General features: G+C 38.1%; 1 protein-coding gene and 1 long non-coding RNA gene across 6 annotated transcripts in view; one reads left to right on the top strand and one right to left on the bottom strand.

Moving 5' to 3' along the window:
* The window catches only part of LOC141945607 (uncharacterized), a 59,478-nt gene that overhangs the window by 14,038 nt on the left and 18,367 nt on the right, over window positions 1-27,073 (top strand). The window lies entirely within an intron of this gene.
* OPN4 (opsin 4) lies at window positions 228-27,073 on the bottom strand. 5 transcript variants are annotated; one of them, XM_074874422.1, is made up of 12 exons: window positions 26,987-27,073; window positions 26,776-26,896; window positions 19,321-19,463; window positions 17,277-17,410; window positions 15,963-16,166; window positions 14,053-14,224; window positions 13,003-13,167; window positions 9,633-9,740; window positions 8,391-8,514; window positions 5,127-5,279; window positions 4,538-4,606; window positions 228-3,205 (listed from the first exon to the last, which is right to left on the bottom strand). In XM_074874422.1, the coding sequence occupies exons 2-12, from the start codon at window positions 26,800-26,802 to the stop codon at window positions 3,014-3,016; spliced, it is 1,491 nt and encodes a 496-aa protein (XP_074730523.1). In that variant the 5' UTR covers window positions 26,803-26,896; window positions 26,987-27,073; the 3' UTR covers window positions 228-3,013. The 5 variants fall into 5 exon arrangements, with proteins under 5 accessions (XP_074730523.1, XP_074730525.1, XP_074730526.1 ...); XM_074874424.1 differs by having other exon boundaries at window positions 17,286-17,410; window positions 26,776-27,072; XM_074874425.1 differs by lacking the exon at window positions 26,776-26,896 and having other exon boundaries at window positions 26,987-27,038.

The raw sequence follows: 27,073 nt of genomic DNA, 5'->3' as shown, positions 1-27,073 counted from the left end.
CCAGTAGTGACCAGTTGCTCAGCAGTTTTTGCAGAATTGCTTGGATGCTCAGACCAAACATTCTCATTTGTGATGCAAGTCCAAATTTGAGCTTGAGCCTGTGGAGGTGAAGAGCTGGTCTGTTAACTCACAACACTGCTTGCTATTTTCTTTGCCAGCAGGCTGCTCTGTGAACAGCTCCTGGCCTACAAAAGGCCAAAGGGAAGCGCCTCAGTCTTGCCCTAGTCCTTTCACACCTCCAAGTCACTGGAACATACCCACTTGCATGGTAAACTACAGGCAGTCTCTCCAGTGCAGAACAGGCTGTACAGTTGACTTTAACTGAAATATGAATCATCTCAGTCCTAAATTATTTTAATCCAATCAGTCATCTGTGTTAAAGGGTGTAAAGAGACAGCAAAGCGGAAAGAATGGCTGCCAAGTAGAGGATACAGGACACAAATAAAGCTGCTAAGATGCGATGAAATATGAACTAATAATGATTTATTCCAAATGCCACTGGGGTTACAGCGTGAATCACTTGGAGAGATATTCAGGTGAAATGAATTTTGTAGGCTTTCCCCTGGATGACTTTTATAGTCTCAGTAGAGGTGAAGGGAAAGCAAAGCTGTTAGTTACACAGGGTGTACACACAAGAGTTTTGAAGTGCTCCCAGACAAATTCTCCCTAATTAATATATGATTTTCAAGCCTCTTGTAAGTAGACGAGCATCAACAGCTGTAGTTCTTTTTATAGATACAAACTAATCTCTAGTACATGCTGGAGTTGAAGGATATAGAGAACAACGTGCTGTGGATTCGTGAGGCTTTTCTAGCCATGGAAGTATTCTTTTTATACCCTCTAAAAGTGGAAGGGAATGCAGAAATGTGCAGAGTATAGTCTTGAAGAATACTGCTTGGGAACAAAATCCTGACAGAAGCAAAGGGTCTAGCTCTTAATGACACATACCATGCACTTCTTATTAACACATGAAACAGCATGTGCGAGCTTTGAGCTATTTTCTGGACAGGCTCAGCCTTTTGTGACCCATGTGAAATGGGCAGCATTCACTAGCATTTCATTTCTTCCCAGTTTTCACTAGTGTGAATGGCCTTCATGACAAAGGACGGGAAGAATTACTGCTTCATGTTTTTAAATAAGTTTAAAAGCCTAAGCAATAAGTCATAATAAAATTCCTTAGACTTGATGAGTATCTTTGAACGTACTTCCTGTTTGAAGATACGTTTTCTCTCTTCTTTGTCCTTATTGCTAGCTGTATATATTATCAGTTTAATATTGTCCTCTGCCTGGAGACAATATCCGGTTGTGGTAGGTGAAGGAAGGAACTGTAATAGCTCCTTTCCATCTCTAATGCGTATGATTTTATTTACATAAAACATCCTGGATTTTGAACAGTTTGTTTCTTTTGGCAGTTTATTACCAGCCTGAACAGCCCACTTTTTCATGATTTAATATTTGGCTGCTGCAGAATTCATTATCACCTCCATTTTTAGTTTTAATAACTTTCCTTTTAATAAACCTCAGTTTGAAGTAAGTTTCCAAAAGTTTGCTTCAAAACAATGCCCCAAATCTTCCGGAACCCATTGATTGTTTTTTTTTCCCCTCAAAGGAATAAGCTGGTTACATTTTTATTGATTTTATGGCTTTTTCTGATGTGACATAGGGAAGAACTGTTTTACTTAGGACAAAATGACTTCCCTCTATTATTGCAACAAAGTGAGAACTACTAGAGGGCCCATGGAGACATATTGTTTCAGTAGCTCTTTGTGCCCTGTACTTTTGGGCTCAGAAGGTATATATCCCCACTGACTATACCTTATGATTCTTGTGATGTAGACTGCTATGGGTTGCAAATGAATTTTGTCCATTTATTCTCATGCACTAGAAGATGCACCAGGAAAAAGAAGAAAATCACTGTTTCATAGAATTCCTTTACTTTTGGGGGAAATAAGTACAATCTCATGGATTTAGTCATTGTGGAAACAAACCTCAGCTATAAGAATGCTGCTGTTTAGAGAAGGGAAAAATTAAAATGCTAAAGTGGGGATGGTGTGGATTCCGCACATCTCTAGAACAACTATTTTTGAAGAACTAACCTTTCTCCCAAGATTTACTTTAGAAAAGCACATCTACAGGTAAACCAATCTGAAGTATTACAAGGCAGATATATTGACTTATCCATAAGATATTTCAGTACAAACATTGCTTTGAATTCTGCATTCTTCTCATGAAACCTGCTAAAGGAAAGTTGGAAGGAGTTTCCTAACACTTTCCTATAGCTCTGGGGAGGTTAGCTAGGAGTGGGTTAGACTGGCTTCTTAAGTGACTGTTGGAAAAAGAAGCTAAGTGTGGAAAGGACCATAGCCTTGTCCTCTGAGTTATTCCTGTCTCTTCCCCCAGAATCACAGAAATTAAGACAAAGATCCGAGACTTCAAATTACTGCTCAACTGTATTGCCTTTCAATTGGATTGTAGAAGAAAATGAGGGAACATGGGTCGTTAATGAGAGAAGGGAGCACTGACTGTGTGATTGAGTTTTCATTTGGTTGAGGAACTTCACAATAATGAAGAAACTGTCGTCAGGAAGTAATGTATATTTTCCCCCAAATCTCTCAGCTTTAGCTTTGTAATAGCTTTGAAGTTAAACTACACAAAGTGAACAAAGACCAGGTTTGAATCTCCTTTTTCCCTTTCCTCTCAAGTTAATCCTAGGAGACCTGTAGGTAAGATCCATGCAGTGGTGGAAGTAGAGTAAAGCAGAGTAAAATCCAAGTGAAGGAAATTGTTTCATGAGCTGCATAAAGAAGAAATAATAAAATTACAAGGTCACTCAGTCAAGAAGTGAACCACTGGAGAGAGTTCTGATGCTGGAAACCTTACTCCTCTTGCTTGTCTTGTGTTGTGTCTTTGTAGGAGCATTTAAGAACAATGTAGGAAGTTGTTCTGGATTCAGCTGGTCCATAGTTGTTCCAGAGGTATTGGCTGAGGTGACAGTCTGGCTTGCACGGCTCACTTAGCTGTTTGACTTCTTGTTCTGCTTGCGGCTGTTGATCTTAGGATGCAGAAAACCGGAGTTGTATCCAGAAGGCTGCTCTATTCCTTGAACATTGCTGTATGTTACTGTAATGCTGGGTATCTGGGCTGCAGATTGTCTGTGGTGAGACTCTCCTTTTCTTTGTCCAATATCATTTAGGCTCTCACCTCTCTAAAGGATGCAAGGATTTAAAAGAAATGGAAAACACAAACATCTATAAGGAGTTCAGGTTGCATCATCTGTGAAACAGGGGCATATATTTAGATAAGCACTTTGCTGATCCCCATGGCTAACTCAAAACCAAGCTTAAAGGATGGAGGAAAAAGTAGATCTGAACACTTTTTTTAGTATTTCATTAATAACTTATGAGCAAAAAACTGTTAAACAAGTTAATGTACTAAATCACAGACTGCATTTGCTACTTAAGAGCTGGTCTACTTTGATAAAAGACCAGGCTAATGACAGCACATTTGACTATGAACAAAAGTGCTGTGAATACGCTCAGACAGTCTGAATTCAATCAGGTAAGGAGTCCCTCCATAAAGAGGGACTGTTTAGATTCGTTGGTGCAAGAGGTGATGTAAAATGTAGTGATAACAGTTCGAAGGGTGAAGCAAACTAGAGAAGAAAGTGAAAACAGGAATTGAGGGAAAGATTAATTAGCATTTTTTGACAACAGCAACGTTAGCTGTCACTTGCACAGGACCAAAAAATGACAGTGTTAGTATTAGGCTAGCAGTAGCACATAAGGATCACTGCTAACAATAAAGAGATAATTTAAGATGTTTATATTACATTGGGGTTAATACTGCAAAGATAAAACTGGCTTGTTTTCATCTGTCAACTCTTTTCTCTTATTTCCCTGTCTGTCAGGAATTAAGGCAAGTTGACTCACTTGTGGCAGATGTCAAAAAAGATTTATCAGTATGCTGTAGCTTTCTTACATGGAAGAAGAAATAGACACTAGCGCAACATCTTACTGAATAGGTGATACGGCTTCAAAACCTTACCTTGATTTCCTTCAAGTTGCATTTTTTAGATGTTTGCTGCTACCCAAAACAGAGAACGTTAAATAGTTAACTGTCACTTTGTACAGCAGTACTTACCACAAGACTGTGGCTGTCTCAGAGATACACCCATCAGAATGGCTATCTCAGTTTATTGTGTATATTATCCATATAAAGATGGAAAAAAATTCAATTCTTCCATGCTCCTCTAAGGAAATCACAGACCTCATCAGTGGATCTACTGAATTCAAGAAAGTATTCAAGTTCCTTGAAGAAGTTGGATTTAAGGAGAACCCTGTAGTACATGTGTTCTCCTTCTGCTTAATTTCAGCAATGATCTACCCTTTGTGGTCATGTTTCCTATATTGTGCTGGGAATACCATGTGATTTTTGCATCTCAAAAAATAATTTAATTTGTGCTCAGAGACTGGAATTGTAATTAGTTTTTGTTCCCTCGGTTAGTTAGACCCATGCCAAATATTAAAATAATTCTTACAGTAGGTGTAGCAGTGTACTCTGTGACATTCAATTCCATCATGGATATGTCATCAGCATCTACAGCTGTCTGAAAAATGAACACAGATAAGAAAGATACAAATGACATCTAGGTATGTCACAATATTTTACATACATAAAATGCAAATAGGAAAAAGAAAAAAAGGGGCACAGCAGAGGACTGTCTGAAAAATAGTAATATCCTAAAGATAGCCTCTCACCATATGTGTTCATTTGATAGCAAATGGTGAGACAACAGAAAGATTGACCAAATATTTTGGACAGTGGGATACAAATATTATTGAATACACACTTGAAACCAAACACAAGACAACATACCATTCAGATGCTAAGTTCACTAAAACAGCACCATTGCTTGTCAGAAATAGAACAAAGACAGCTTAATAATGAACCAGGGTGGAAACAAAAAGCTGATGACCTTTTACAGCCTCTAAGTCATTACTCATTGTGTTAACTCATAGGTTATCCTCATCTTCTTGGCAGGAACTTTCATGATTAATTATGGTAAAATCTGCTGATTTGTTGACCTACCAGCTGTCAGAGAACTTAGATATTATGCAGTCTATTACCTTCTCACAATTCCCAGAGTCATGGCTCCTCAGTTTATGTTTGGCTCTTATGTCACTAGTTTGAGTTGTGTCTTTACCCGTTTCATAGGAAATCTGTCTGCTAGCAAGTCTGGAGAACATACTGGGGGTATCAGTTTCTGTGTCAGTACAGCCCTAAAATGAATACAGCAAAAACAATCACTCTAGATTCCTTAGACTTCCATCCAATTTTCCCCATGAGAGTCAGTTTTACCTAGACAGAAATTATAAAAAAGACAGACATTGTATAAAAGACATTTCACAAAAGTTATGCCATGTATGACTTCATAAAATCTTTGCTTATAAGAGGCACAAGCAAAACTATCAAGTCTGTGGAGTGTAAAATTCGGCTTACTTTTTTTTTTCTCCTCAGGATGCACTGCAAAATTTCAAACAAAATAGTGTTTGGTTATAGTCTATTGTTGAAACTTCTCTGATGCACCTTGTAGCTCTGAGGAGATGGTGTTTCCATAGTAGTACCCGACTAGGAAGCACAGGTGTTCGGAGGAATTAGGGCCAAAGTTTCTGAAGTGGCAGAAATAAACAGACAGAAGTGCCTGGGAACTGCAGAATCAGTGCTGTAGAAATATTTTGTTTCATGAAGGAGCCTGGATTTTGTAAACTTTGTTCCAATTAATGGGGAAAAAAAAAAAAACGCAAAAAACCCCAACCCACCAGAATTTCCTAGAAGTCAAAAATTCTGTTCCTTTTCCTCACTCTGTCAGCCTTTTCACTACAATGATGAAGAATCACAGAATTCCATAGATCATAATAAAACAATGAAACAGCTAATGGGGTTGATGAGCAGCTCATGGCATTTTCTCTTTGACAGTGTCTCTTGCCTTAAAATGGGTGACCATAACAGTGTGATATACTTCCTTAAAGTTTTTCATGCACCAAGGGTTTTTCATAAGTGATCTATGTGCTTTGGATGTACCTTCCATCAGGTGAGAGTATATGATTGAAAATACTCAAAGCAATTATTGATACTTTCAATATTTGATACTTTCAATTATTGACACTTTGATAAACTTTCTCCAGGGAATAAAATAAAAATAAGAGGTGTAGAAAAACATGAACTTTGATGGAACTGGAGAAATTGGCCTGATGAGTCTGTTACTATTAAGAGAGAATACCAATTGGTGGTGCTATACCAGAATTTTAATACATAACAGATTGATTGCTCTAAGGAGGATCAGGATCATTTTTGCAGTGTAACTGTGGGGAAGGATAAGGGGAACACAGAAAAAGAGGAAGGAAAAATTATTTTAATTTGGAGCAGTGACGATCAAGGTTGTATTTTCATAAGCAACATTCTAACTATTGGGGAAGCAATGATGAAGATGAGTCTACAGACTGAAGTGTCTCCAGACTGAGATGTCTACATGGAAGAGTTCTTAGAAGAGCTTAACAAAATATCCAGGAGGACAATCTAAACATATGTTTTCGTGCTGAAGCACAAGAGGTTGGGCTAGGCTATTTTCTGGATCCTGACGTTTTAAAAAATGTGTACTGTGCTTCCCATTACATGCATAGAGTCTATTAACACTTACAGTCCCATTTCATTGAATTTTAAAATGGAAGCAACTTTATTTTCTGAGCATCTGTTCTGGAGCTTGGCTCCTTTTCATTGCAAAGAATTGACTGCAAGTTGTTTCTTTAGTATTTTCCAAGGTCCTAAATATCTGCATCCACAGGAGTACAAAAAAAATGCATCAAGATAATTTATCGGCTTACAATTTGATAACCAGCCTTGACATAAAATACATGGCAGCATAGGTACTGCCTTTTTGTATTGTGAGTGTATGTCTAGAAATCTTATGACTTGATTGAGCCACATATGGTACAAAAAAGCCACAAAATAAATTATCAGTGAGCATGGAAGCAATTTTGTTTGTTTTGAATTTGAGCCCTTCTTTCTTCTCTGTACTTCAGCTAAACTGATATTACTTACTAATAAATCAGTGTTCTATGGTCAAATCAACTAGTTAAGGGAAACATATATTCTTGTCAGAAAAATCCTGACTCTGTCATTGTTCTGAACAGGATCCAAACTTACTCAAGTCTTATAGAAAATTCCAGACTGTGAAGCATGCCTATTGCTTGGAATTTTTTACTTTCAGTAATTTTCATTCTCCATTCATTCCACTGTTTTACCTCAAGTATTAAGAGTTGCTTTCCTAAGCAAAAAGAACTGTTGAATTGTTGGTGTGGTTCCCCTTCCCCAGCACTGATAGTAGTAGAAGAACACACAGTGTTACTGAAGGACTCTAGGGTTCACAATCTAAGAGATGCAATATAAAAATCTTCCTTTTTTATTAGCCAGTTTTAAAACCTTTCCCCTGGGTGGTGGCTACTAGCCAGAAGAATTTAATTTTGATTGGACCAAGAAGTCAAAAGAATATAGAGTGCAAAGAAATGGAAATGTCACTGTTAAAAACAACTGTCAGAAGTCAGCACTTGTCTGCATTAATACAATTATTACCTTGACTATGAAAAAGAATCACCAAGAAAATTATGGCTTTTCATATATTTGGAAATTTCATTTAAAACAAGTGCAATGAACTAATGTGCTTAGTTAGTAATGTAACTTTGGATTGCAAGAGAGAGCCTAGGATGCCAAATGTTTGCCCTGTTTTCAGCTGCTGTGCAAAACATTTGGTTTCACTCAGACTGGCAGTAGCAAGATGTTGAGGTCTTCTGTGAGAATGGTTCTGTAATGGATTGACTGATTTGTCTAAATCTAATGATTAATATGTTTCCAAGTACATCCCACTTCACTTTCAGAAAACAGTTATCTGTTTCATTACATCCTTGCTTTCACTAGAGAACCATTTAGTAACTTTTTTGCATGTGTCCAGACTCTAAATCTGTGGTCAGACAAGTACATCCTAGAAGTATGATCAGACTTTCAAGGGCACTCTGACTCTGAGCTTCCCTTACTTTCTAAAATTCCTGTTGTTCCATCTTTCCACTCTTCAGTGTCACCAACCAGCAAGAACACAGAGATCTACATTCTGCTTTTACACGTCAGCCTTGTCTTTTATTTCACTTTGTCCCTCTGCTTTCTCTGGAGCTCTTGTAATGAACACCATAATGCGTTTCATCTAAAGAATCTACCACTTTGAAGGACTCTATATGAAAATTAATTACTTTGCAATTAAAAATGGTGTATGGGAAGTGTCTCCCTTACTGATTCACTGTCAGAGGGAGGAGTCAACTTTTTCCTTTCTGTGGCCGACTTACATCAGAAGACTGGCTGCTTACAGTCACTCGTCTGGAGGAGGGGTAGCTGCTGAAAGACCGTGAGTCTTTAGGAGAAACTCTCAGCAGGGATCCAAGGCAAGGAACATATGTTGCAATGGCTGTTCTAATGGATGAGAGATAGAACCAGTCAAAATTTTTCTGTTAGCACAAAAATTCAGTCATCGTAAACAATGCGTTTATTCAGAGACATGAACTAATGCTGCATGGACTGGAAAATTACTGGGTACAAAAAGAGTTTTCCAGATATCCAATATCTCATATATAATCACCCTGCAAGATCACTTATTCACAGTGTTCTGCAGAACTCAGATTTATTGCTTGGCAGGGATAAGGGCATTAAAATATAGCTCTTCGAACTGAGGGGAGCTATTAAAATGATGTTTTATCTGCTTTCAGCTTAATCAGGGCAAAAATAAAATTCTGTCCCTTTAAATTGAACCTTGCAGAAATACCACATAATGAATTATTTTAATCTTCCCCTAAGCAGCTATTCTAGCTTCCTCTTACACATCTGTTTGGCAGCTATCTGTAGAGTTGTACAAAATGTGCAGTTATATTACAGTATTTCTTTCCTCATATGCAGTGTAAGGAAACTCTTTTGCCTAGCTTTCCTCTTCTTCCCAGACTTCCCCACTTAGATGTTCATGCCCAGTTCTTCTCTATCCAGTTCCTGAGTAGGTCTTTGTAAAGGGTGAAACAACTGCATATATATGGGTTTGCTGCCGTCTGTCAGATCTCATAGCCTGCATCTGAACTGGTAATGGCCCTAGGTGTTACAACTCAGAAGAAATACTCTCTGAAATGTGAAAGCTTGAAGAAAGGTGGGGAGAATGCACAAAATAGGGAAGAGGTGGATTGACTTAATGAATTGCATCTCTTGCTGGCCTGGTTAATTTCACAACCTGCTTTTTGCAACACTGACAATGCCTGCATCTCTCATGAAGATAGTTAAAAAAAATAATTTTGGTGGGAAGCTCTCTATCTTTTATCATGTAATCTGTAAGTACAGATCAGTATTCATAAATACCTCTAACTCCTATCTGCATAGTAATTTGTTCCAAGTACAGATGGCATTGAGAAGTTTTCTTCGGGAGGGCAAGGCTGTTTTACAGAGGTAAAATGAGCAGGTGAAGCAGAGTTCAGATACTAGTTCTAAAAGTGACAAAGTAACTGTCTGATTTTCTTTGCTGTATTAAACATGGCTTATAAGAGTGAACTTACCTGTATTTGGGGTGAGTGATGGCATAAATGATGGGGTTATGGATGACAGAAGCTTTGGCAATCACAGCTGGTATGGAGTTCATGAAGGGTGTTAGGACGTTGGAATACCTAGAGTAATGCAAGTGCATTATATATTTAGTATTGAGTTCTATGTAGTCTCTGCAGTTATACACTGACAAGACAATGCTTTATTAGTGCTCCAGAGAGAGTAAAAGGGGGAGTTCTGTGCCCAATCAGTGAGAGAACAAATTTTACATCCTTTGCCTGCAAAGATCAACACCAGCCTAATTGCATTTCTGAGAAACATGATTTTCTTGGGGCTTCTCTTGCAGCACTTCACTACTATGACTCAGGATAGTGGCAATTCCCATTTTGTTTACCTTAGGGACAAAGTCAGCCTTCAATAAGTGAATGTGGATTCATCAGAGTATCTATCTATTCCAAACTCAGCAGATATACTTGCTGAGTAATATGTCACTAAATAGGTGTGCAGAACGAGGCATTATAGGCAAAGATAACTAATAAATCTTTTTTCCTATTCAGACTTTATTTTTTGCCTGATCTGAACTAAACAGTGAAGGGAAAGTATTTTCAGGTGTTATATGCTATGCTCATGTGTTACTGTGACCATCCATATATGCAGGTGATGTGACTCTAAAGGATAAAATAATTATGATTGATGTCTATCTGTCATGCTGCTATCAGCCAGTTAATTTTTGAAGATAGATTGAAGTAGCCTGTAAGGTCTTGGTCAGAAGAAAGTCAATAGAAAAAAATAACATTTCATAGGCAGTTTCTACCAGGCAAATTCTCCGTAGACCTGCTTAGAGGCTCTGAAGACCTCTTCCTGCATTGGTAGAAAGGGTTCTAAGTGAAATGGCCTGGTAAGTCAGTCTTTCCTTCCAAGGATTACATCATTTCTTTCTTCCAGCACTTCTTCCTGAGAAGACAGTCTAAGCTCTATCTTTCAATTAGCCTTGTATTCCAGTAATATTAGAGGAGAAAACAGGTTTTCCTCTCAAGCCTCTCTCAGAAGAAGGTCTCTCATATGAGTGCTGCAAACAATGAAGAGGATTGCATAAGTAGGTGGCAGCTCATCTTCCTGGTGAAGAAATTTTTCATCTTACTATGGGAATATTGATGCTCTGTGATGAGGTGGAAATGGTTTGCCAGTGGTAATAGAAGACTCATTTTGTCAGCTGCCTGAATGTTGAGATGCCACATCACCTCTAACTTAAGGCTTTTCTCTGATAAGCATGTTCTCTATATACAATTTTAACATGTTTTTTCCTAATCATACTTTTAAAGCATTGGTTAGAGGTGTAATTCTTCACAGATTCTGGAGGACACACAACAGTATGACCTTGCTGGAACGGAGTTTTTGACCCTGAGATGAGAGAGATAGTGCTTTGGTAAGACTGATGAAAAGTTCAGCTAACAGAAACAAACAGTGACAAAGGCTTTTGTTTAAGCTAACCATTACCAGAAAATACAACCTATAGACCAACAATATTAGTGAGTGTGACTGTGTGCTAGCTCACTGTTCCCCATCCAAAATACTTTCTAAAGGAATTAAGGTTCTTCTTTCCTTTTGTGTATGTTGCTGCTCTGTCAGATGACTTGTCTTTAGTGGAGGACTGTTGCCACAAACTCCATGTCTGCCTCCCATATGTGGCATGCAGTGATTTTATCTGAGTTCATTGTAATAAAAGTCCACAGAAGGCCTCCAGGCTTGGCCTATTAATCTCTGAAAAATCCCAGGAGGATTGCCTAAAAGGCATAGTTCAGAAATGGAAAAAAAGTTGAGTGAAACTGTGTTGCTCACCAGGTGTCTTCATGGGCAAAATTTGCAAATGCTCATTTGTCATATCCTGTAAAGTTATAAAATTGTCCCATTTGTTCAGATTTTTGTCAGTAGGAGACAAGGGCTAGAAGTCAAGTTCAGCAGGCACTTGACCATTCTAAGGTAGATACTGAATTGTATGGGACAGCCTGACAGTTTTACAGCTAAAATGGTTAGCTTAAAGCATCTCCAAATGGCTTTTTTTTTTTTTTTAAATTGATTTTGAAGGTATCTTAGAGCAAGTAGTGCTGCAAGGTAGCTGTGCTGCATTTGTTTGTCTTATTGCTCTTCCTCTGTCTCTAGCTGGTCACAGATCACCAGTGGTAGTTGCCCAGTATCTAAGTCCCCCTGTGACAGGAAATGGGACACTGGGACACATCCTAAGGATTCACGTTTCTGAGTGAGTAATGTGTTTACCTTCATGGAGAAAATGTTTGCTGCTGCTTGGAGTTGCCCCTCTGGATACAAAGGGAGAGAATCCTCTTCTCTTAGCATTTTTTCTTCTTAAGTATAAGATTTTAGAAGTGCTATGTTTAGGAAGCTGCTTTCCTAAGCTATGTTTGAGAAGAGGCCTTGCAGTGGCCTCTTCCTCGGGTGCGTAACAAAAATCTCCCCTGCCTCCCAAAATGCTCCATCGTAAGTAAATTTATCCTGTGTGTCAATTTTAGGAAAACCTACTTTTATTTCTGATTTGAAAAATACAAATAAAAGTGTTTTGTACTGTCATAGGAGTCTTCCACTTGATGATTTGCAGCTGACAAGACTTTTTAAAGCAGGTAGTCAGACTTATTTAACAAAGGCTAAACTGAAGCACAGGAAAATTCTCATGTTAACATGGGAGAAATATCTACATAGAGCCAAGGCATCCTGACTCCCAATCCATTACTTGTACCTGGATTGTATCAACTATAGTCTGCTGTCAAGCTATGTACAGATATTGCATTAATAGCATCATGCTTTTGTTGAAATTACTGTATAAAATGCTGACAATTAAATAGATGAATAGCATGCTTAAATGCTTTATATTTACAATCTTTTATATCCAGCATCAGAAAGCTCCCCAATGCAAGTATGTACTAATTTTGAGCTTGATTATACGTGTAAGGAATTTCAGCAGTTTGATGTAACACAAGCAAATGAATAGACTTTTGTAAGTAAAAGAAATGGAGAAAGAAAAGAAAATAAACCTAGTGGATCTTTTTGGTCCCCTTATTTAGCATTTTGGTGCTAAATAAAGTTCAGATAGTTTAAATATTCTAGCATAGAGAACCTTCATTCAAAAATCACAGTAACGTTATGTTGCCAGTGATAACCTTCCTGTTTTCTTTTTTCTTTTTTTTAAAAATCAAACTAAGAAAAAATCACAGTATGTGCCTCATTTGTTAAATGTTATTCCTAAATATGTGAGTGTTTTGAATGCAATTCAGGTATTAAACTTGACAAGTAGCTTTGACTTTCATCTGTCTTCCACAATTTCACACCTTTTGCTTTCATTGAATATTCCTTTACTGATACATTCATAATTACCCAGCAAAGGCTACCAGAGCAACAACAGAGTATGGTGACCAGGAAATGACATAAAGCGAGATGACAATCAGTGCGATTTTCGCCATCTTCCACTCATTTTTCATCCTCCGATACTGTTTCTGGAGCTCCTTATTTCCATATTTACATCCAAATATCTGAATAGACCTAGGGGAAATAAACATAGAACAGCAAAAAAAGGAGGCAGGGAGTTGAGCAAATAGCTTCATAAAATGGGACAACAATTACTCTTGTGCTCATTTATGCTAAAAGTCATGCACTTTTAGTGTGTGTTAATGTATGTATGTGACTGGTCCTTCACAATTCAGTGGGCTTTTGTTGCCCCTATCAATGGCAAGCTTCACAGGTGCTTCAGAGAAGAAAGTAGTCCTGTACCAGAAGAATTTCCACATAAACCAGGTATTTAAGCCAATTGAACAATGTTAAATATAGTCAGAGAAGCCTTTGCTTCCGTAGGCCCAATTTTGCTACCTTACTCTCACTTTGTACTTCTGAGCTATGTGACTAGATATGCTGATATCTACAGGACAGATACTTACAGATTACAAATGTAGTGGCAAACACTGCCCTTTATTTTTACAACAATAGGGATTTTTTTCAGAGACCTGTGATTAAATGCTTCACCTCTTTTTCAACTTTTGTCAAACATGGAATTTGTAGTTCAATTCCATCTATTTTTCTGTGGAATAATTGTTGATACACTATTGTTAGGTGTCTCTGATGTCCCTTTAGTACTTCTTTTGGTTGGTTAATTTCTACAGTCCTTTCTCATCCTTTAGAGTCTATTGCTGTTACTCATACCCTTTTCCGCATCATTAGACAATATACTGAAAAGCTCTGGCTTAAATTCAGGAATGGCCCTTCAAAGCATCATACTTCTTACTATGCTGACTGTTGACAGAATTTCCTGTCTCAGTCATGTATACAAATTAAAAGCGAAAAACTTCCCAATTTTCTTCTGTTGGTCTTTGTTTTAAGAAAATAAGCAGTCACTTAAACAGAAGGATAGAATCTTAAGACTTGGCTACTTACTTGTTGGCCTTCTTGATAGCCTCAAATATAAAGACATAGCTGTATATGATAGCAATCAAAGGAATGAAAAAGACAAAACAGAAAAGTAGCATCGTGTAGGCACGGACTGATGGTGTGAAAGTCATGTAGTCCCAGGAACAGGAAGTCATCAGACCCTCGGGAACATATGCACCTAGAAAGAAAGACAGCAGAAGGCAGAAGCCATGAGGTGATTCTCATTCTGAGTGCAGAAGTTACAGAAAGATACAGAATAACATGGGAATTTGTCTTATTCTCTTAAAGGGAAATTTTCTTGGACTCTGTTGCCCTTTTGTATTTATGTATAAGGCTTCAGATTGGAAAGCTGAATAATTTTGTTTCAGTTCTTGAATATTGTTTACAGCTCAACATAGTCAAGGAGCATCTCTCCAGATATTTCAGTGGGTCTTGGATCAGACCCATATTGTTTTTAAATATCTCCATTTCCTGACAGATTGCTGTCTGCCCAGAGAGTGAAATGAAACTGATCCCTATAGCTACCGCTTTTTTAAGCTTGTGCAGATAAAAGAAATTTACTGTGCAAAGAAGAAAGATTTATTGTGCAGATCAAATTAATTTTGCCAAGAAGTAAAGTTGAGTACAAGAGAAAAAAAATCATACATGTGTGATATTCTGCCTGGAATAAAATATAATCTCCTTAAAGGAAGTGTCAAACTGTTAAGTAAATAAACTGTCAACAGCAATGTCTTTTTACCTTTGTATTTTAATTTTCACTATTTACAGTGATATTTTCTGTTGAACTCTTAAAAATACTGCACTAGATGTGCTCAGATGCATCTGATTAGCATATGAGAGTTAGTACTGTGGGTACTATTAGAATCTAATTACAAGATAACAACACCCTTCAAGCAATTTTTCTACCTTCTCCAATTAAGAATCTAGAATCTAAGACTATATTGTCATTTTGTTCTAACAGCTCCTTATTCAACTACAGGCAGCTTCTCCCAGTATTGCAGTTTGCCTGCTTAAACATGCTTCACATTTATGGGAGACCAGAATGACAATAACAAAAATCTGCTGAAATTCTACTCAGAAGCTGAGTTGGTTGCAGCATTCTTTGGGAAAATCAATCATTGCTATGTTCTCACCTCAGCTGAGCTGACACATTCTCTTCTGGAATTAGGGAGCACAATAATGGGCTGGGATTTTGAATGATGAGTTCATTCTAACTTACTGACTGAAACTGGTGACTCATAGGAAACAAATTTACAGTAGTGAGGCAGATTCAAAGGAGGAAGAATAACAGAAACTCTTTTTGTAACAAGCTGCAAGGATCAAGATGCTGTATGCGTGTTCCAGTTTGCAGGCATTAGTGAAGACACCGGTGGCTGAATGGAGAATGTGACCAACACCTAGTGCAATTTGCCCAACTAGAACACAGTCAAGACTTACTGAAGATGTACTTGCACAAAATACTCAGACTGTGTTCCTCTTTTATGTGAATAAAGAAATTTAGATGGACACTACTGTCTTACACAGCACATTTGTGGAGGAAAAAAGTAATCAGAAAAACCACGGATATATTTATTGGACTCTTACATTGTTGAATTTTGTTCAGTGGAAGTAGGTATGGGATAATGGGCAGGTGCATCCTTCATAAATTTTGGCCTTGATTTGATCTACTGTTCTTTATTCAGTAAGTAATGAAGCTTAAGCAAAATTGCCATTGTCATATAATATGCTGTAATACACACTTTTTGTTTTCTTTTGATTAGAGATCTTTAGTTTCAAGATGTATTTTATCAGTTTTTTTTCAAATTGATTTATTCAAGGCTAATATACAAGCCATTAATTCAGCCCTCTTCTATACCTGCAAATGGTCTTTAATCCAATGTTATGAGGGAAAGAAACTTTTATTCCATATCACTTACTCCATCCAAAGAAGGGCGGGAGGCTCCAAGCCAAAGAGTACAGCCAGATTCCTACCAGGATTATTAGGGCCTTCTTCTTAGACGTCACTCCAACAGAAGCCAGAGGTTTTGTGATGACAAAATATCTGTCCAAGGCAATCACCATCAAAGTGATCATAGATGTAATGCCAAAAAGAGCTCCGCAGAAGGCATACAGCTCACAGCCTTTCAATGAAGATGACAGAAGCAGCAGTGAAATTAATCTACCCATGCTAATTAATTTCTGGGAGAGTTCAAGTTGTGTTTCTTGTGAACTAATGTCTTCTAGAATTTGTAAAGCAATGGAACTTCAGTTTTCCTGCAGTTGTAATGCTGTTTCAAAGCTGCTGTCTTGCTAATTACATTATCCATGGAGATAAACTTCAAAGATTTTGTTTGCTTGAATTGCTGGAGATAGTGATACGTAACATATTTTCACTCATTGATTTCTGATGTTTCTAGTGGGATCATTTCAGCAGTCCATTAATATCTTGTTTAACTCCAGTTTTACTGCAGCTCCCGTAGAAACAGCTGTTTTGCTTAACAGTGGGTTATAGCTACTTTGATATTATGGAACCATTTATATCTCAAGGTCAGCATAACTGAAGTAAATATGCAGACTATGAATATATTAATGAGTCATTTGATTTATTCAAACAACGTAATAATTAAAAGCAGAGGTTTGTTTTGGGTTTTTTTTTTTTTTATTTTAACGTGTATGCAGTTGAACACTTCATGGAACTAAAAAAATGTGCTTTTGGTCATCAGAGATCAAAATAGCAGCATTACTTCTCTGACCTTCCTCTCTGTCAATACCTGCTCAAGAGGCAAAGACTAGTCTTCCTCTTACTACAGCTATATAGGAAGAATGAAGGCACCTTCATTCCACATTTTCTTACTGCACAGGAAATGTTCAGTTCGTATTTCTGTTGTGAAAATTCACTTTTGCCAGGCTTTTAAGCTCGTGTGTTGAGGGGTGGTGCTGCTTTGTCATAAGACTGTGCCAGTAGCCAAGTTGTGAGATGTTGGGAAAAAATGCTGGCAAGAAGACTACTCCTGTGCCTTATGTTGCCAATGTCACTTTTGCATCTATCTCATGTACGTAATTTTCCTCTCTACAGTGGGAATGTATTTATTGCACACAGACAAAAATGTTCAAAGAAATACTTGTGTCAACATTGAAACAATGTCATGTTCTCAACATTGCAAGTGTACCTGAGGATAAGGAAATAGTAAATTAACTTCCACAATGGTAAGAACACACTTAGTGATATCTTAGAAAGAACATATACAAACCTTTCTCACCAAAAATCCAGCGTTTGTGGAGGCTGTTGGTGAAAAAAACTGGAGACTGCGTAATGGACATCAGGAAGTCACTAATAGCTAGATTGATGATGAACGTGTTGGCTGGAGTCTGAAGGCTCCTACTCCTACAGAGAGCAGAAGGAATGTTGCTAAACACTGCTGCACTGATAATTATGTTGTTATTATTTCCTGTGAGCCTTGGCAGCTTCACAAATACCAAGGCACTACACAGCAAGCTAGGCAGGGTGCTTCTCATTTCCCTTGTGAGAGAACATAAGCAAGGCTCAGTTTTACACCCTTATATTCCTGTGCACTTTAGAGGATTGTTTTGATAACCAGCTCAGTGATGGGGATAAAGCATATTGTTCTTTAAATATTCTGACCCAGTGCACTGCATGTCCATGATTAACAGGAAATTAAAGTTGATGTACTCTATGGATTTCTGGAACTGGGTCATGTTAAGCAGGGGGAGGGGAGCAAATTTTCCACTGCTGATAAAATCAACAGTGACTTCCAAATACAGGGATTAAGCAAACTCACTATGTACCACATCAAGCATTTCCTTTTACATCAATTCTTCTATATGGTGCTCATTTTACTGGCCCAGACACTGACTTTAAAGGGAGCAACAGCCAGCCTTCAGTGTATCATGCCTGTATATGTTATTTATAGTATTAAAGTACAGTGTTTTAAAGGGTACACATAAAAGCTCAACTGAGAACTCCTCAGTTTGGGGCTCAGTGTAACATTTTAGCTCCTTTCTCAAAGTCTTGGACACAACTGAAAAGTACCAGAATAAATGATGGGTTCTTTGCACTGATCCAGAATCAATCACTAGCACTACTGTCCCCTATCTGTCACTTTAGGAGCAAGGAGATACTATTAGTAGATGCTTATGGGCCACTGGTATTTGTTCAATAGTCTACAAAGTTACTGAACATGTTTCTGTTTCAGGCAGCTGGCTGTTTTACAGTTTGCAATCACTTGAGATTGCTTTGTAGGCATCTGAGGTGTTCTCTGAACTTCTGATGTACTTGTTTCTTTGCTATCATTATCCCTTTCTGTCTTCATAACATCTTCAAATGAAGACAAACTGTGTCCTCCACTGGAACTGCAACTGCCATGACTGGCTTTCCTGTATGGAACCAGCCAAAGAGCTAAGCTAGCTCATGTACTTCATCCTCATACACGTGGTCTGCATGCCAACACCTTTTCTGTTCTTAAGGCCATGTCATTCACACTTAAGTGTTGGTATCTACTCTGAACTCACATATCAAAACCTACCATTTAATGCACCACATAAATATAGGCTTGAGACCCAGACAACTTTTGTCCACACTCCAGTGATTTAAGTTAACACAACCAAATTACCATATAAATGCTGTTACTTTGTTTTATTACATTAGTGCTTAAAGACCAGTCAAGTAGAAGCTCACTGGCCTAGACAGCATGCCAGTGCTCTGCCCTGGTGTGACAAAACAGAAACAGACTGAGTGAACAGGAATGGTGAAAATATCATCACATTGTTGTCAGAGATCCAGTTTCCTTCAGATACAAAAGTTGGAATGTGGCTTTAGTTAAATGGAAATAAGCCAAGTGTTAGAAAATGTGAAAACAAGAGTCATGGCCAGTAAGGAACAGAGGAGAAACAGAAACTCAGTGGTAAGCAGCAGGTGGAAGGAAACATCTAAAATAGAGAAGATATGTGGGAGACACAGGTGCAAAATATCCCATCAGCCCAGTAGAAGAAAATTCACTGGAAGGTTTCTGGTTTGGCTGCTTTTCTATTGCTTGGCATATCAGGGTGATTCTTTGCAATTTTGCTAACAATTTTGCTACGGCTATAGTTAATGGGAGGAAGTTAGAAGGAAATGGGAGGTTGCCACTTTTTTTCCTACAGCAATGTCTCTCGGTGCATTTTACTATGTCTGCATAGTAGTCATAGTATGCCTGTGCTGCATTTGCAGAGCACAGTCAAGGTACTGTTAAAGTTCATAAATTTGAGTATTTAAAAAAACATCCAAAAGAAAGATACCTGCAGAAAACGTAGATGACCAGAAAATTACCCAGAGTTCCTGTGATCCCCACGATAAGAATGACTACTCCGATTGTATAATGGGCATGGTCTGGGACATCCACTGTAGGAAAGGCAGCAGGAACATCTTGCACTGTCATCTTCTGTGGAGTAAACAAGAGGTCATAGGTCTATTGTCAGCCTTTACTGAATAAGTTGGCATGTGCTTCTCTAGAAGAGCAAATGGTAAAGACTGCAAAAAGACTGCAAGCAAAAAAAACTCAAAATAAGCTAATTGCTTTCAAATTACATTTTCTGTTGATCATCTTCAGGGAATAAGTATGCCATCAGTAGTGCAAAGGTCAAAGAGTGGTTTATGTGTTTACTGTTGATGTTGGTGAAGAAAAGCAAACTATTCTCTTCCAAAAGAGGGATAAGGATATAGAGGAGAAAAAGAGAGGAAGGGACTGTTTTCATTGCATCTGACCATCGAGTAATGCAGTACTTAACAACAAGTAAATTTCCTGTAGTTTTCATTTCAGGAAAGTTTCTTGTACCTGTGAAGTATGATTTCTGTTGTCCTCTGCATCACTGGCTAGACTTCTCTGACTAAGTAGAAAAGATGTTCTATGGATAAATATGCATTTTGCTCTCTGTGAAGTATGTGATAAAGCACTTGATGAAAGTATTTTTGTCTTAATCAACTAATATAGCGAAATTCAGTAGCCAAGTCTGAAGACTACAGCATTTTAAATAATAATTTAACATTTTTAAGTTAAGTATCAGGAGCCACAAACACATTTTAGGCCAAGTGACCCCAGATTAGTAATGAAGCAAACAGTAAGGCTGCACCCAGGAAGCAGGATGACCTGATAGAAATTGAAGAGAACAGCTGTCCTGATCATCACTATTCTGCTGCCTTTACATACAAGGTTGGGTAAGGAGACTTAAACACTCACCTCTGTGCATCTGCCACTATCCTAAATGTGTCTTAGCTCCAGCCAGCTAATGGAGTCATGAAAAATACCAGGCCCTGTCCTCGTTCATCTGCATGGACAGATCCTGTCTATTCTTCATAGCCAGGCTTTTCTCCTCAAGGGTGGCTCTCACTCCAGAATGGCATGCCATGACCACTGCTCATAGCTCAAGCCTGCAAGCTGCAGCCATGGCATTTCTCAGCTACTGAGCTATGAGAATCACACCAGGGTTGAGAAAAGCCCAGGAAATATTTTGAATCATTTGTAGCCTGCCTATTGTGAATACTGTCAACTTGGCCGTGGCCTAGGATCCAGGACAAGGGAATTGCCTGTACAAAGCTCTCTGTCTGCACCAAGCTTAAATAGTGCTATGAGGCTGGATATGCTCTTTCCAATCACAAGTACTGGCAGGTGGTGGTACAGTTGTCATATGCAGTCATTCCTTCCCAGGAAAAGGAAGGTTGCTGGTAAGAAAGGACAAAAGTGCACAGAGGAAGATACAAAGTTCTCCCTTTTATGCCACAGTTGTGTTAGTAGTTGGCATTCACCATTAGAGTGCAACTCAAAAATGGCTTTGACACCACCACAGTTATTAAAGGAACTGGGTATTTTCAGACAGTAGAGGCAGACATTACTGCTGAATATATCTGTGAGATTGGGCTGAAGTTATTAGAGACAGTGTGTATTTAAAACCAATGTGCCAGTAGCAAGAGGTGAACCCCAGGAGTGTCTGGAATTCTGGAAGAGATTGTCTTTGCTTGCGTGCTGAAGATTTGCCCGCAGCAATCAACAACTGGAGCGCACTCCCTGGGTTTCTACATTAGCAGCAATGAAGTGCTGGACAAATACTTTGAACTTAGAGAGAGAAAATGTAGCTCTGGCTGTTACTGTAATTGGAACAAAATGTGAAGGTTGGTACACTAACTGAATGACAGTTCAGGTTCCTGCAGCAAAGTGTAAATTGGCATCACATCATCAACATCAATGGGCATCTTGCCTATGCAGAAATTGCTGTGCTTAACACACTGCCAGTAAAATAACAAAAAGAATCCCATGCTAATAGCAAATGGAGATGGAGAGTCTGAGATAAAACTGTTTTAAATAAATGAGATCGGGTGTTCTTTGGTTTGTTTGGGTTTTTTTCTCCTTAGCCTTGTGGCTAGAACATCTTTTAACTGCTGTTCTACAGAGAGTTAATGATGTTTATTAATGGCATGGAGATTTCTGACGTTTTCCCCTGTAGCTATTCATTTAATCAGAACTGGATCAAGGTAACAGAAATGAAGCAACTAAAGGAGCTTGTTGTGGCTACAAAGAACAGATAAAAATGGGTTTAATTTGAATTAAATTAGTGGAGGACTAAGGATAAGGAAAAATTTAAAAGATAAATATAAATACAGAGAGAAATTACAAGAGAGGAAAGGTTATTTAAGGGACAGTAGAAGACTTTAAAATGACTTATTCAGGAGTGAAACAAGTTCAGAGTCAATAAAAATGTCATGTGGGAAAAAATAAAGGAATAATATTTATACTGGAGCAGTGATGGGACATAAATAATGCTGAATATATGGGGAAAAAAAAGGTCTGTTGCAAAGAGGAATAAATTCACATTTTAGCGTGGACTTCCTGTAGGACAGGGATTTTTACCGTAGGGTCCAACTCTGGCTGTCCTCCAAGAGGAAAAAGTCAGTTATTAAAAAAAGTAATTTCACTGTTTTTATTGGAAATACAGATCTGATTCAATGCTTCTTTAAGTCAAAGAAAGATACTAGTTGACTGACAAGGCATTAGATCAGATCTAAGCACTTCAAATTCACTAAGTTGCATGCATATAGCTTCCTTACTAGAAGATGTAAACACGTGCCTGTATCAAGTTCAGCTCTAGATCTTCTACGGGCATTGTATGTCAAAAGAAAGGACAGGGAGAAAAAGAAAGTGCTTGAGGAAATTAGGTCAGCAGGATAATCAAGAAATCAGACAATTCCCAAAGCTTTTCTCTATTCAGTTTCTCCAGCAGATTAACCTTGTTTAGTCTCTGTCTTCTGTTGTCACCCTGTGAGTACTTGGTTGGCAGGGGAAAATAAAAATCCCACTGTCGCAATCTCCACTGTAGCAATTGTCCTTTGAGAATACTCTGAACAACTATTTCAATGCATTGATAATACACAGCATTGTTGCCTTGCATGTCTTTCTGTTCAGCCTTCTTTCTGTAAACACCTCCTAATGAAGATAAGAAAAATGAACAGGCAAAACCAGCACTTAATTATTTCTCTTCCAAGTCATATAACAACACAATTTATTTAATGTAACATGGTTCAAAACATCGCCAAATGCACAAAGAAACTAAACTGGAAGCTAAGAGGTTGGACATTTTCCAGTGGATGGACATGGACTACAGCTTTCCTGGGTCAAGTAAAAGATGCTTGCACCTGAGGCTCTTTACCACTGGGTGCCAGTATACCCACAGACCAACGGTGCTGTGGGTGGCTTAGATCGGTATTAATTCTGTAGGAAACAATTCATTGGGAAGCACCAACTTCCTGACAGTCAATATAAATATTGCACATTTCTCAAGCAAGCAACCAAAATGGTCATGGAAGCTGTGAAGGACATCAAGGCAGTAACTGTAATGTAACAAAATTCCTTCATAGTAAGTACTGAGAGTCAGTTGGAGAACATATCACTAGCCGAGGATGGCATTTTAGTCAACCTTAAAAGCAGGTTTTATAATACTGTTTGGGTGTATATGAAAACTGGCCTTTTGCTAGAACTGTAAAAATTTGTGGTTTTAATCTCTGATAGGCATGTTATTTATTATTTATTAACTATTTACACTATAGTTTTGCAGAATCAGCTGGATAATTTTGGTGTGGTGAGGAACTTGGGAAGTGCCACACTGATTCAGACCAGCATTCCTGACAAAACACCAACCTTGCCTTTAACCATGACTGGGTGTTTCACAGAGCTGTGAAACATGCTTAATGAACAGTGATGTGGGAATTTCATTTTCAGTATAGAGTCCTAGCAGTTGGTTTGTACCCTAAAATAGGGTTATTATCCCTTTGAAAGAATAATCTTAGTGGAGGATATTTTTATCCTCCATATATAGGTGTAATCCTTTTCTAAATCCTACTCTATCATTTCCCTCAATAGAGTCAGTGTCAAGAAATTACAAAGTTACGAAGTTGCTCTACATTGGTGTATTTCCTTCCAGCAGCTTTAAGTGAGTCCTTGTGGAAACACTAGAATAGAGGAAAACAGTAGGTTTAATGCAATCTGCCTTCTTAAAATGCTCATTGTTCTCCCTAAAGGAATGCTTGTCTACTGCCTACAACAAAACAGCTAAATCAGAACTGACTATGTTTTCAGTTACCATTCAGTAAACTTGAGTGAGACTTGCAAACTTGAGATGCTTTGGGGGAGTTTGGAGAGAAGAAAATGTTTGACAGATAAATATGTCTAAATCCTTGCTGTTCTGGCCTTGTCTGTGGAGGCTGCAGCACAACATGGAGCCTCGTTATTCTCTAATTATGGCCTGCTGACACAGCTGGTTACAAGGGGGGAAGAATTCTTCCTGGAGGGCCAATTTGAGGAGCCAGCCTGCTTTTTCAGGAGGAGAGCAGCGCACAGTCCCTTCTGCTAAGGCTTGGTGCAAGCAGAGAAGGGGTAAAAATGAATTGGCCACAGAAAACAGTGTAGGGCAGAACATGTACTTCACCTTGAAGTTTGTCAAAACCCTGCAAGACACTGGTCTGAAGAGAGTTAAAAGGATAAAGGAATTCCTTTGCAGTCCTGAACAAACCCATGATTCCCAAGTGATGACATATTCCTTCTAGAAGGAAGTCTAGATCAGATATAAAACCCAGGAATATTTGATGCCTGCATCTATTCTGTCTTGGAAATCTGTTTATTATACACATTTTCCTAAATAGAAGGTTTTCTAGATAGTTATTTCATAACTGATTGAGAAAAAACCCAAACCAACCAAACCAGATTACCTCTGAATAACTTCTAGTAGGATACATACCATTTTTGAAAGTCCAATTCTACTCCCCACCCACGGCATGAGAAAAATACTTATGTATAAGTGAAAAAAGGACAACATGCAGAGAATACAGTTTAACTATTATTGGGGAAAAAAGCCTGTTCTTTTTCAGAGTAAGACAAAAATCGTATCACTTAATTACTGTTCACTTGGAGATGTTGATTACTGAAGTCCTACTAAAGCTAACAGTGATGGTGGTAGGAGCAAGGTCATGGATGTTAGTACTTGTACTGAATATAAATCATATTTGATATAGCCCACTCCTTACATTCTCCCGATGGCAAGAGTATAAAGCAAGGTTTAGTTCTAGGGAAAGCAGAAATCCTCGTAAGGTCATTTGGGGATTTGAACATGTTGGTTCTGATTGACTGATTAATTGATTTATATGTGTGACATTGTTTCAAAAGCCAGGAACAGAAAAGACTAGGACAAGAACGTTTTTCAGCTACTTCTGCCTGGACAGCAGATGGATTGTATCTGATCTGGTGTAAAACATGACAAGGAAAGGGAAATAGGGGCTGCTATGTCTTTGCTTTTATGAATTCATCTGGTTTCAAACTGTAGGCATTGGTTTTGCAGAATGAATGTTTTAATAGAATAGAGCCTAGTTCCAAAACATTGCAAGTTTTGGCAGTCCCACACTGACTTTGGCAATATATCATGTTTCTTTGTTCTTAATTTTCCTATAAATACAGGTAATGGAGCCACTTATTTACACAGTATGACTTACACAACCAATGGTAGTGTTAGGCCTTTGACATTACAACAAATCATATAGTTTAGAAAAATTATCAGAACAGAAATAGTGTAATTTCCTAGGGTTTCTAGGTGCAGTGTTTGTACTGCCTACCTACAAGAGGCCTCAAACAACTGATAACACTTATTTTCCTTCACAGTTCCTTGCTCTGATTTCTGAGTTTGCCTCTGTAGGCACTTGCTCTGTGATGACAGGCAGCACAAAGAGGAGTGTAATCCCACCTCAATTATGGTTTCAGCAGGGTGACGCCAACTGCTAAGCCATCTTTCCAGTAGACAGCAGGGCTTGCCATAGATGATGTTTGTTCTGTTGAGCAATTTGGATAGCAGATTTTGTATCCTATCTTCCGAATTTAATCTCAACCACAAGCAGCTCATATTGCTTTCAGTACTCAAACTCTCTTAAACCAATCTTTGTGTCAAATTAAAACGCAAAAGTTTGAAAATACAGTCACTTAGCTGAGAGAGATGAAATGGACAGCTAATTACCTCTTTCAGCAGAATAAGGAAAAAATCCATTTTTAATTTTCTGATGTAAATCTCTCTGTCCCCAGAATCCCTTTCCATTTTGCCACGTGCTCTCCAGTCCCTCTTCTCCCTCCCTGCTATGTTCTGCTATCCTTTTTCCTGTTATCCATCTAATTTTGTTTGTAAGGACCTTGCTCAGGACGCTTCTCTTGTCTATTTTTCTGTAATACACTGCACACAGGTTTTATTAAATAAGTAAATAAATACTGCATTTTTACTCTGCAAATAATAAAATATTTACTGGTCTTTCATTATAAATTAGGATCAAACTGAAACACCCAATCCAACATCCTATATGCATGAAACCTTCTGGAGTGTTTGAAACCTGCACAGTTTTAAAGGTTTCCACTGTGTAATGTGGGCCATGCCAAAATGCCTGGTGTGACCACATCAAGATTTTAAGTTGAATTTCTGATTTTAAAAACTAAAAATTAGCTTGGGTCATTTTTTTATGTTACTTATAAACAGACTTTTGGATAAAAAGCAGGTGAACAAAACTTTGTAGTCCTACTAGTATACTGAGATATATAATCAGGAAGAGGACTTCTGAACTCCTTTGGTTCAGGCTTGTGGGATGGAATAGAAAATATTTTTAGCAAGCCCAACGAAATTCCATCCTGAAGTGTCATCACAACAGATTCTCACCTTCACACTTAGAAGGAAATTTTCTTTCTGTTTAGTATTTAACAACTGAGAAAGAGCTTTGGTAGAACTTACCTGGGGAAACCTTCTGAACAGCTCTCTTGGGTAACTGCAAATAACAACTCTTTAACATTTACATTAGCACTCCACTGCACTTACAGACTATTTCAGAAATGACGGGGATTTCCATCTTGAATAATAACAGAGAAAGCATTGTGTTTGAACAGCTAAACAGCTGTTTAATGCACAAGAATATGTTGTTTCGATAGTTCACAACATATTTGTTGCACTTTGTCATTCGACATTCCTCCCTGTCTTCTGCCCATGTAACACTGCTTCTACAGTCCTTTCTGCAGTAAATAAATAAAGGAATAAAAAGAAGATTTTAAAGTTTTCATTATGTTGTTCATTATTGCATTACAGCATTAAATGTGTACATGCACTGTAAATGTCCATTTACAGTTCTATAAATGCCAGCTTTGCCAGCAGAACTACTTGCTACAGCTTTTAGTGACAGAAAATACTTACTGTTGGGGCTCTAGGAGGCAGGTCCATCAGTGTGTAGGCATTGGCTTCTGAGTCATTCCACGCATTGAAGGACTCCACAATTTTGGTGCTGTTGGGGTCCTCGGAGGGACAAGAGATCCCCCTTTGAATGGGTTGATTATTCAGGTGAACAAAATCTAAGCAAAAACAAAGAAAGAAGATCTCTCCTCTGAATTTAAGTCAGCCAATTTACCTTTTTGTGTGTGTGTAAAGCCGTTAGATTCTCTGGAATAACGTGAGATCCAGTGCAGTTTCTCACTAGAGCTTCAGATTGCTTCAC

This window comes from Strix uralensis, chromosome 7, assembly GCF_047716275.1.
Source record: "Strix uralensis isolate ZFMK-TIS-50842 chromosome 7, bStrUra1, whole genome shotgun sequence".
Lineage (NCBI taxonomy): Eukaryota > Metazoa > Chordata > Aves > Strigiformes > Strigidae > Strix > Strix uralensis.
The sequence above is the reverse complement of the archived record's forward strand: the minus strand, read 5'-3'. Positions and strand labels throughout refer to the sequence as shown.

What these genes read in the sequence shown, in the direction of transcription:
- OPN4 (XM_074874422.1), bottom strand. Translation starts at nt 26,802, where the DNA reads ATGGACCTGCCTCCTAGAGCCCCAACA. An exon ending in TGCCTCCTAGAGCCCCAACA is followed by an intron (nt 19,464 to 26,775) that starts GTAAGTATTTTC and finishes TTTACTCCACAG; the next exon opens with AAGATGACAGTGCAAGATGT. An exon ending in CCCGCCCTTCTTTGGATGGA is followed by an intron (nt 14,225 to 15,962) that starts GTAAGTGATATG and finishes CTTTCTTTCTAG; the next exon opens with GTGCATATGTTCCCGAGGGT.